The sequence below is a fragment of the Sinohyriopsis cumingii genome, chromosome 7, assembly GCF_028554795.1.
Source record: "Sinohyriopsis cumingii isolate HCF-2022 chromosome 7, ASM2855479v2, whole genome shotgun sequence".
NCBI lineage: Eukaryota > Metazoa > Mollusca > Bivalvia > Unionida > Unionidae > Sinohyriopsis > Sinohyriopsis cumingii.
Window position 1 is genome coordinate 48821759 of NC_142967.1, and position 12148 is coordinate 48833906.

The following is a 12148-nucleotide window of genomic DNA, read 5'->3' on the forward strand; positions in this document are numbered from 1 at the left end:
AGGTCATATAGGCATATTTTTATATCCTACCACAACATTTTTAGGGCATATAACATTATGCCTGTCCATCCATCCATCTGTCTGTTCATCTCAGAAAGTTTTGCTTTTGGATCATTTTTCATGCATTGTGACGGGCCATTTTTCTTCCGTCTGCACATGTCTTAGCTTGTATTCATTATTCTTGAATTGGTCTATTTCCATAGGGTCAGGGGTCATGCTGTTGGGTGAAGTGGGTGACTGACTCGATCAAAAAATGTTAACTTCACCTCTTTCATTAAGAAAGAGAAAACTTTGGCCAGTGATTCTTTTTACGTAAATTGATTGCAATAGTTTGTGGCTTTTGAAATGCTTACTTGGCCCACCAGAGAGACTGCTCTGGTGGCTTAAGTGGTTTGAGCATCCACCTCAGATGCCAAAGGTTGCAGCTTCAAACCCTGGCTGAGTCATATCAAAGATTAATTAAAAATATGGTACAAGCATCTACCATGCTTGGCACTCAGTATTAAGAGGTTAGTGTTAGGACTGGTCGGCCTGGTGTCAGGATAATGTGACTCAGTGGGAAATGATGCTACATGTCTGTGGCATGATGCCCCAGTGCTCAACATCACTATAAACTGCCATACTGCAGACATCATAGCGATATGACTGAAAAATTGTTCCAAGTTATGTTAAAAATCCAGATCACACACACACACACACACACACTCTCTACCCACCATAATAACACAGTGAGGTAAGTCATTGGCAAAATGTATTTTATGAATGTATTGATATCAACTGTGCCAAGGAAACATACTTTTTCACATTCATAGGCACATGTTTTGAAAGGTAATTGACCTTTAACCCTTTCACCCGTAAGTTATCATTTGATGATGGAAACATATCAACATGAATTTCAAAACTTGATAGGAATATTTAAATAATACCTTATGTCTATGAACAGATTCAGTGAAAGCATTTTCTTTGTTAAAATCACTCTGAAACCATTGGTGAATATATCAAAAGATAGTAATAGTCTAGGAAGTACCTCTTCATTTAACTGTTTTTTAATTCATTGGGCATGCAGATGAATGAAAATATACAATTCATAGAAAACAAAGTCTTATTATGTCAAGATATTTAGCCTAAATTTAACATTTTTTAGATCAGTAATATATGAGACAATGTTATGTTTTAGAATTCGAAAAGTACTGTATGGTCAAGGTTGTTTTCTTACATCTCATTTTTTTGTGAAAATTCGCAAAATAGCACCAAAGTAAAATCTAACCAATGCACAATGTTATGAGTAATTAAACAAATTTTAAAATCATAATTTTGCAATCCTATTTATGAAATGTTGTAAAGAAGCTACAGAGTGTGAGTGGTAATATTAAGAAAATCGCTGTCTAAAATTTTGTGCATCCCCATGTCATTCGTGGTGCCACATATGTTCTTTGGTGTCTGCCAATTCTAACTGTGTTCCCACTTCTCCCAGTTCAGCTCTCACTTTTGTTTTTCAAGAGGTGATGAAACCTCTCCTAAAATAATTTAACCCTAGCTTGACCCCTGTTGGATTTATTGCTATACAGATACAAAGTTGAGGGAAATATGGCTGCAGTTGATTAGGCATTTGTTTTCTTGCAAATAAACTGTTTGGCGTTTGTCCAGAAGGATCAATTCTAGGCATTAAGAAGTGATTTACATTACTAAAATCTTTCATAGTCACATCTCTGGAATAGTGGTAGTCCATGGAAAACATCTCCTGGTACCTATTACACCCATAACTAGTCTGTGACATATGAACATGCAGTGAGTGGATAGAGTTGCATCTGTAATCACTTCTAAATTATGTCCAGTGCAGACAACATTGATCCTAATCTGGGTTTATGTTGTTTGTTTGTAGATAACAAATTGCATAAACTGGTATCTGCCAATGCATTATTTGACAGCAGTTCTGGGCCTATGATAAAAATGTGATGAATACTTGTGTGTGTGTGTGTACGTGTGTGTGTGTGTGTGTGAGAAAAAATGCCAGCCAAATGTACACCACTGTTGCACCTAGGATCCCGAGGGCAGGGGATATTGTCCCTCTCCCTCCAAACTTTGGGAAAACAAACACAGCATTTGAAAGGGACAAAGGAAAATTATAGTACATAATGCACCTGAAGTGTGTAACATAACAAGAGATAGTTCTGTTTGCTTTAAAAATACAGAAGATAATTTTATTTGCTTTGACTAATTTCTACCTTAAATTTGTCATTTTAAAAAAATAAAAATAAATTATTGTGATGTTTTACCAAGTAACTCACTGAAACATTAACATGTTTGAATATCTGGTAAACCTCAAATGAACTTTGACCACTCCAGTCTAGTGGCTAGAGCATCTGCCTCAGATACAGGAGGTCACAGGTTTGAACCCCAGCCGAGTCATACCAAAGGCGTAGAAATGGTACTAACAGCTGCCTCACTTGGCAATCAGCAATAAGCAGTTAATGTTACGACAGGTCAGCTTGGTGTCACGATAATGTGACTGGGTGGGGCATCATGCTACATGTCTGCGGCATGATGTCCCAGTGCAACATCACTATAAACTGTCACACTGCAGACATTTTAATAATATGACTGAAGAATTGTTAAATCTACGATAAAAATCCAAATCACATACACACAATCAGATGAACTTCCCTGTGAATTTTCAATTCCAGATCTTGCAGACATTTAACTGCAGTGTTCATCCATTATCTACCAGAATTTATTTTAATAAAATACCGATGTTTTCCTAATTAGTTTCATTTTTAAATTAATAAATCAATAATTAAATGACATTCAGTAATTGTATTAATTAGTTCATTAAGTGACTTGATCCTTGAAAATATGTTACACAAGTGATGATCAAAATACTTTACATTGCAACTTGGTTGACTACCACAAACCTTGAGATCTTTTTCTTTTTGCCAGATAACTTGTATTGAAATGGATATTTATTGCCATTGTAGAGTTTTTATCACCTTTAGTGACACTTGCCAACATAGATGAAGATGGGCAAAAGTTTTAGCCATATTTTTAGATTTTTTTTTTGTAACCAACAAACAAAGCATGGGGATGCACAGGGACAAGATTTGGCCGACGTGAAAAAAAAATCACGGGAAATGATCCTGCAGTCAATGTGCAACACTGATGTGCCATAATAATTTTAGTTTCGTAAATTCTATATTTTGTAATTTTGTCAAACAAAATTTTAAAAAGAAAATATAAATGTAATGCTGGGCTTTGTGTTCTTTTTTAATCGTGTATTTGATAGACCAGTTCAAGTATAATAATTTCATTTTGGTCACATTGTCCTCAACAAGACATTGTTATGTCATGAATTGTGTTGTAATGAGAGACAGTTTATAATAAAACTCATCTACAATATTTGTGCCATAAACATCTGTGCTGCATTACAGATCACACTCTCTGTAAAATGTCAGCTCATGTAAATTCTGATATCAATAATTATGATTGTTGATCTGGTTTGGCATTTTATCATGTAAATTCTGATATAAGTAATTACCATTGTGAAGGGGCCCTGAGTGGCCGAGTGGTCTAAAACGCTCTCCGTTACGGATCACTGCCATCTCACCTCTGTCTGCGTAGGTTTGAGTCTCGGATTCGGCCAATGTGGGTATGTGACAAAGCTTGCCGGTAGCTTCTCGAGGGTCGCTGGTTCTTCCGTGGTTTTCCTGGGTTCTTCCTCCACCATTAATACTGGCCGCCATGTATAGCCTATCATGTGCTGAAAAATGGCGTTAAACCCTACAACAACAACAACCATTGTGAAAGTTGGTCTTGTTTTTGGCATTATATCATATACAAATTCTGATATCAATAATTATGATTGTTGATCTGGTTTGGCATTTTATCATGTAAATTCTGATATCAGCAATTATCATTGTGAAAGTTGATCTGGTTTGGCATTTTATCATGTAAATTCTGATATCGGTAATAATCATTGTGAAAGTTGATCTGGTTTGGCATTTTATCATGTAAATTCTGACATCAGTAATTACCATTGTGAAAGTTGGCCTGGTTTTTGGCATTTTATGGCATAATATCATTTACATCAAGGCAAAATGGAGTAAAGTGCCTTTTCCTAGGACATATTACCATAGCCATTCAGGACTGATTTAATGGTGGGATTTAAACCCATTGAGTCACTGCAGCTCCTGTGAAAGATAGACAGAACCAGATGTCAGGTAAAAGGGTTTGACTTTACATTAAACTTTTATCAAGCTTATCATCTCTGTCTAGTTAAATTGGGATAAAATGATGCTTCATAAACAGAACTTTTATGTAATTTATTTAACCATTTTCATTCTCTATAGCAAAGTCAAATTTTAAACATCTTTTATCCCCAGTCTCTCTAATTTCTTGAAGTTATCTGGTAATAAAAATCAAACTACTGGTCAGTGTGGGAAAGAAATTTACCTTTAGTAGGGGCTGCAAAATAGAAGTGTTCCTAAGCCACCTATAACCAGATAATTACCAATGAGGACATGCCAATTTTTCTAGCATATTGTCGATCAGAAAAGCCAGTTTTTGATAATTTTTAACTTAAAATCATTCACTGTATCCCCAATACAAAAATTGTATGGTTAGAGTGTCCGAGTTTCAATTAACTGATCACTATTGAACAGAATGTGCACTGTCATGTGTTGAATTAATGCACTGTAGACCAGTTCCCAAATGGAGTATCTGAACATATTTGGTAGCATGGTCCTATTTGAGCTACCAGTCTGTTCATTTTGTTTTGCACCACCTGATATGCAGTGTGAGATTATGGGAACTTGGGAAGGTTGCACGATGAATTACATATCATGTGTTTATTTGTTTTTTCCACATTTAAAATCGACTAGTCACTGACAGGATTTTTTTGTTAGGATTTGCAGGGCTCATCACTGAATGAAAGTTTGGTGTTATTTGCTTTTCTTCATATATTAGAATTATCATTACTTGAACAAATTGCAATGGATAACGATATGTAGGTATATTTCTCTCTATACACATGTCTGAAAACTGAAAATAGATGATAGAAAATTGATACACACACTTAAAAGACTACTTGCTATAGTTTGAGGACTTGTCACAACAGTTCTAAAACATTGCCTCAAACCAGGACTAGCTGGGCTTTATTTTCAACTCCTGGAAAATATTCTGCTTGTCTGGGATAGGAACGTTACATTATTATGCAGAAACTCTACTTTTCTTTACATGCTTGATAGCATACTAGGGAAATGTTAAAATATATTATGAATGCCCATCAAATTGAATGACATGTTCTCAAGGCGCTAGGTACAGTTTTTAATGCACAAATTTGGTACCACATCAACATGTCAAATATAAAAATTTGTAAGAAATAAAATACACCAGTAAGGTCACCAAGGCCCATAATTTTGGATAGCCATGACAAAATAAAACGTAAGGTTATCATTTACTTGACCTGACAACGTACTGGAAGCACATAGCAAAAGAAGTTCATCATTCTGCCCAAATTCATACATGCATTTTTCATGTTCAGAGGTCATTTTAGACAAGCGATGCTCACAGTGTAAATTGCAAGTTCTTTCCGTCTGTGATTCAGATAAATTTTTTCGAAAAAATTGTGTACTAAAGAGCTTGATGCAATTAAGAATAGTTGTCTTCCAGCCGTTTTTGAGATACTTTACTTGCCTTGAACCCACATGTCTACTGCTATAAGTTGCTAGCTCTGTTTCTTAGCCGACTATTGATTTTTCAGTCAGCATACTGTGAAGTAACTGTTAGAGGTGTTTATGCCTCACATCATTTTCAAGAACAGCACAAGCCCAAAACATGTAGTTAGCAAAGATATCTATATCTTTAATTATTAAGCAATAATGGTTGAGAAAGTCACATCATAGCCTTGTTAAATAATTTGACATGGCCCAATTTATGAATCTATCCACTGCCACCTGTGCTGCCTGATAATAGGTTTATTATTTACAGCTTTGTAAATGCCAAACTAGTGGCCTGTGCAAAAAATACTGTAAATTCTTCCTGAAAACAGGTGCAGTGTACAACAGTTTGTGGATGGAGAAGGTTTTTGTTATTTATTTACAAAATTTATTGCTTCATGCTAAAAGAGAAATGAAATATGAATTATTACCACCAGCAGGCATGTGCAACCTATGGCTTGATTGTATCCACTTTTTTTTACATCATAGGTTGTGGCTTTAAAAATCACTTTTCCGACCTGTGCCCTAGAGAATGTTACATATGCCTGACATTATTATCGTTTATAAAAAATTGCAAACTTTTACCAAGCCTTAGTAATAAACATTTAGATTGATTAAAATTGTATCATGAAATGCAGATAACTAGAAGTTTTTAGTTCATAATACCTGAATGGAACTACTTATCGATTCAGGTACTGTCTTGTGTGCTTTGACAGTATTTCAGTATTTGTAAATGATTTATATATATATATATATATATATATATATATATATATATATATATATATATATATATATATATATTAGTTTCATTACTAATTGTATAGACCGCTGTGGTGGCCTAGTGAGGTGGATGCAGGAGGTCGTGGGTTTGATCCCTGGCCAAGTTATACCAAAGACTTAGTAAAAACGTTACTAACAGCTTCCTTGCTTGGCACTCAGCATTAAGAGGTTAGTGTTAGGACTGGTCGACATGGTGTCAGGATAATGTGACTGGGTGGGACATCATACTACATGTCTGCGACATGATGCCCCAGTGCTAGGCATCACTATAAACTGCCACACTTCAGACATTGTAACAATATGACTGAAAATGTTTTAAAGCTATGTTAGGAATCCCAATCACACAAACAGAAACTAATTTTATAAAATTCCTTAATTAGAAGAATTGAATTTTCATATTTATTAGTTTCATTACATACTATACTTGAACAGCATTCATTTTGCTGTTAATGCAGCATGTATTGTTTTCAAGCTTTATGACTTCAAGTATGCTGTAGAATATGAAGTTCAGTTTTTAAGTAAATGTCTTCCTGATTAAGCCTACTTGTAAAACAGTGCAGGGGCTTTAACCTGGATTCTGTGGTGTGAAGCAACTGACATAGCATGACTCTCACACTCCATTCCAGCTTAAATGCACAGTGGTTGGTGGCTGATACCCATTTTCAGATGAGTTGACTGGACCAAATGAATTTTATTTCTTTGCCATAAGTGGCAACTTTGATCATTAAGGCAGAACCTTTGGTGGGTCTGTTGTTAGACTTTAGAATCACAACCACTCTGGTATGTCTCAGATCAGCTGCCATTGCTTGCCTCTGGGCAAGACAGTGTACACTCAGGCATATTACGATCTTTTTGATGTGTTGATATGCATACCACTAAATCAGTTATCATTCAATCAATTAATTGAGTCAGATCTTGAGACATTAGTCTCAAGTTTTGTAGTACTTGCCAGCAGTCCTACTACATCCTGTAAAAGAATAAATTAATGGTCCACTGTTGCAGTATGTGATTGTTAATGAGTTTGAAATATTCTGATACTGCACCCATTATCAAACTTGTGATATATAAAAACAAATTATTATTTATTTCTTACAGAGTCAGTCTCACGTTCCAAGCAACAAGGATGTGGCCAACCCTGCTATCAGTATGACAGCTGTGAGAACTGTACACGTTATAATTGTATGTGGTGTGGTTCACAGCAACGCTGTGTGGAAACCAATTCTTATGTAGCCTCATTCTTGTATGGTCAGTGTATGGAATGGAGGACGAAAGAAGAAAAATGTGCAGGTAATTAGATGGGAGTAACACAGTTCAGGTAATGGGATTTAATGATGCTCTGTAGGTTTGACATCAATAACAGAATTAATCTTTGGTACCATGACAACCAAATTATACACAAAATGAACCGGTTCTGTTACCCTTTTGTTAGTATAGGGTGTTGCTTAGTGTAATTCAGTAGCATATGATGTTTTTATATTTTTCACTTTTTATTACATTCACTAGATCAACAGGTGAGGACTTACAGTCTGATTACACTGAACATAATTGTCACTGCTTTGGGACTACCAGGTCAGTATGTGCTGACTGTATAACAGTATAATTCAATACTGTGTATAATTGACTCAACAGTATAATTCAATACTGTGTATAATTGATTCCACAGTATAATTCAGGACTGTGTATAATTGACTCGGCAGTATAATTCAAGAATGTGTAATTGACTCAACAGTATAATTCAAGACTGTATAATTGACTCAACATATAATTCAAGACTATAATTGACTCTACAGTATAATTCAAGACTATAAATGACTAAACACTATGATTAAAGACTATAAATGACTCAACAGTATAATTCAGTACTGTGTATATTTGACTCAACAGTATAATTCAAGACTTTGTATACTTGACTCAATAGTATAATTCAGTACTGTTTATAATTGACTCAACATTATATAATTCAGTACTGTTTATAATTGACTCAACATTATAATTCAATTCTGTTTATAATTGACTCTACAGTATAATTCAGTACTGTGTATAATTGACTCTACAATATAATTCAGGACTGTCTATAATTGACTCAGCAGTATAATTCAAGACTGTATAATTGACTCAACAGTATCATTCAAGACTATAATTGACTCTACAGTATGATTCAGGACTGTATAAATGACTCAACAGTATCATTCAAGACTAATTGACTCAACAGTATCATTCAAGACTTTGTATAATTGACTCTGCAGTATGATCCATTACTGTGTATAATTGACTCAACAGTCTAATTCAATACTGTTTATAAATGACTTCAGTATAATTCAGCACCCTGTATAAGAGACTCTACAGTATAATTCAGGACTGTGAATAATTGATTCTGAAGTATAATTCAAGACTGTATAATTGACTCTACAAGTTGCTGATGGTAAATACATAATTCAGTCAGTCCAGCACTCTACGGCACATTGTCACAGGCCTGATTACACATTAAACACCTTCATAATATACATGTAAATAGGATATAATTCATTAGCAGCAACACAGGAGTGAGTTGAAAATGGTGGTCACTTTACCTTGTCAATAAATATACTGTGGTTGTTTTGTTGAATCTGCAGATATAACATTTACATTACAGCTTCTGAGGAGTAGACTTTCTGAAACATTTGATCTTCGTATGGACAACATTTGTGTGAAGTTATATGTGACTCCCTGTTATGCGTAGGGGTGGGGTGCTCCCAATATTTATTTGAATTACTGTGGAATTCCCACCCTGGCTTGTTTTTGTAGGAAGTGAAATTAGTGATAGAGAGAGGTAAAGCTCCGAGCCCCCAGTCAGCAATACCGACAATTAAATTATTAAGAACACAAAGGTGAAATCCAAAAGAATAACAATTTAATACAAATTAAACGATATTAATTTTTCAACCAATTAAGTTCCTTTTGACCATGTGACAACCTATTTCATCACATGATTTTAATGTGAGATGGCTTTCCCCTGTACTTGGTTTCTACTCATCTGAGTTTACTACGCCAATTGCTTTCCTCCTTCTGGCATTCTCCGATTCTTCCTGTCCTCCTCCCCTTTTGTCTTCCTTTCTCCTCCTCCTTTTCTTTCTCTCTTTCCTTCAACGAGGCTTGTTCCCCGCCTAATTCTGTTCTCTATTTCTCCTTCCAGCGTTCTCTGCCTACTTTTATCCTGTCTCTCTCTAAGACTCGGGACTTGACTACTCTGTCCCCAAAAGCTTCCTTTACGAAGTTTTCTGTCCTTAGAATGTACTAAGAGTTTTCCCGCCAAATCACGAGTGGCTCCCTTGGAGTGAGTACATTCTGCTTTACCAGTATGGCGGCTTACAAATCACTAGCCCGTTATCAGTTCAAGTGACTGTTAAGTTCTGGTTCGAATTGACGGCCCCACCCTTCCTCAGTTCTGATTGGATATCAATTCTACCCCCAGTCGGTCCAGCTTAACAGACGTGCCTCAGGCCATCTGTCAAGCGGAGAGATTTACAATAGCATCGAGGGTCCTTTGTTCTTAGAACAAAGCTTTTAACATCCATATGCTAGTGTTAACACCTAACGAAGGGTTCTTGTACAAACAAAATCGCCATAACAGTGTAGGGTCGACATACTCATTGCACTAACCCATTCCTTTGTTCCTGACTTACGTAATCGCGGGCAGGCAAATGTGACAATCCCCCCACGCTTGAGAATAAAATCAGGATTTTATTCAACAAATTACTTGAAATGCAAATGCGCGTTACTGCACGTAATAAAATAACAAAATTATACAGACACTACACACTGACTACGGACACGAATATACAAAACATACAGTTATCTACAAAGCGATCTATGACATTTCAGCGCTCCTACTCATGAAATCAGCACCTACGTTCTCGGTTCCTTTCACGTATCCAATCTGCATCTGGTACTGCTGTAAGAACAGCGACCATCGCATCAAGCCTCCATTCGACAATTTTGCCTGCGCGAGATCGGCGAGAGGTTGGTGGTCAGTTTCCATTATGAACTTGCATCCGTACAAGTACCGCTCGAACCGTGATATCCCAAACACGATTCCGAGGCATTCTCTCTCCGATACAGAGTAGTTCTTCTCGGCAACAGACAATTTCCGACTGCCGTACGCGACAGGAAAAAGCGTGCCCTCGTGCTGTTGCAGTAGTACTGCTCCAAGTCCCGTGTCACATGCGTCAGTACGAAGCACGAAGTCTTTGGACAGGTCTGGTAGATGGACAACCGCGTCGGATGTAAGCCTATCCTTTAGCGTTTGGAAAGTGTGCTCACACGAATCAGTCCAAATAACTTTACTCGGGGCTTGTTTCTTGGTTAGGTCAGACAACGGCCATGCAATTGCACTGAAATTGGCCACATACCTCCGGTAATATCCGGCCAATCCCAGGAATGACCTCACCTCAGTTTTTGTGGTGGGCCGTGTGGCGTTTCTCAGCTGCTCCACCTTAGACTTCTCTGGGGACAGCGTGCCTTGGCTCAGGGTATGTCCCAAATAGTCCAATGTCCGGAACCCAAGGTGACATTTGGAAGAGCGAGCTGTCAATCCCGCCTGACATAGCCGCTCCAAAACGTCAGCTAACAGAGTGAGGTGTTCACCCCACGTCTTTGTGGCTAACAAGAGGTCATCCATGAAGTTGTGGACACCCCTATCGCGCAAGGGTTCCAACAGTTTCCGCGTCATCCTAGTAAAGACGCTGGGCGCGTTCTGTACCCCGAACGGTATGACCAACCACTGGTAGGTCCCGTCGGGAGTAGCAGAAGTGAGCTTTGCCCTATCCTCCTCCCTTACCGGAATTTGCCAATAGTCCTTGGACAAATCCAGCTTGGAGAAATATTTCGCTTTCGAGAAAGAAGCGAAAATATGTTCCGGGTCAGGTAGCATTTCGACTTGAAATTCTGTCACCTGATTCAGCTTTCGGTAGTCGACACAAAACCAATGGGTGCCATCCTTCTTCTGCACTAGGACTTCCGGAGAGCTGTACGGAGAGTCAGCGGGTTCGATTACTCCCAGAGCAATCATCTGCTCGATCTCCTCCCTTACGACTTGTCGTTTTGCGTGGGGCAAGGGGTAGGGTTTCCGTTGGACTGGCCGGTCGTCAACCAGCTTTAATCCGAACTCCACAAGCGATGTTCTCACGGGTATTTCCGTAAGCACATCGGAATACCCGGCCAGCAACGTCTCAATCTCCTCCCGCTGTACTGCAGTCAACATGGGGTCGCACTCCACGTCCGAGGGTGTCTCAGCCCTCCTTAACGGACAGCTAGGAACAGTGTTGGCACCTTCCGTCTCGCCTTTGGCGTCCTCGGTGACTATCGTGGTGATAACAAAATCGCTGACGGTCTCTATTTCCCGGTATCTCTTAAGGAGATTGGCATGGTACAATTTCTCCTTCGTTGGTAGCCGTATCCGATAGGTTTGACCTCCGACCTTCTCGGTGACAACGTATGGACCCCTCCAGGAAACTTGCAACTTGTTGTGTTCTTGGGGCAGCAGTAACAACACCTTGTCCCCTACTTCAAACTGGCGTGGTTTTGCGCGCTTGTTGTAATTTTTTGCCTGATGCGCCTTCACTCGCTTGAGGTTCTCCTGTGCGAGGGAACAAACTTCCTCCAGTTTGTTGCGCATG

The 12148-nt window shown here is 38.0% G+C and overlaps 1 protein-coding gene across 3 annotated transcripts in view; it reads left to right on the plus strand.

The window, feature by feature from the left end:
* The window catches only part of LOC149795175 (attractin-like protein 1), a 167556-nt gene that overhangs the window by 88092 nt on the left and 67316 nt on the right, over positions 1 to 12148 (plus strand). For all 3 annotated transcript variants that reach the window (XM_089964893.1, XM_089964895.1, XM_089964894.1), the window contains one exon: positions 7590 to 7781. In XM_089964893.1, coding sequence (XP_089821019.1) covers positions 7590 to 7781 — 192 coding nt within the window. The remainder of the gene's footprint in view (positions 1 to 7589; positions 7782 to 12148) is intronic.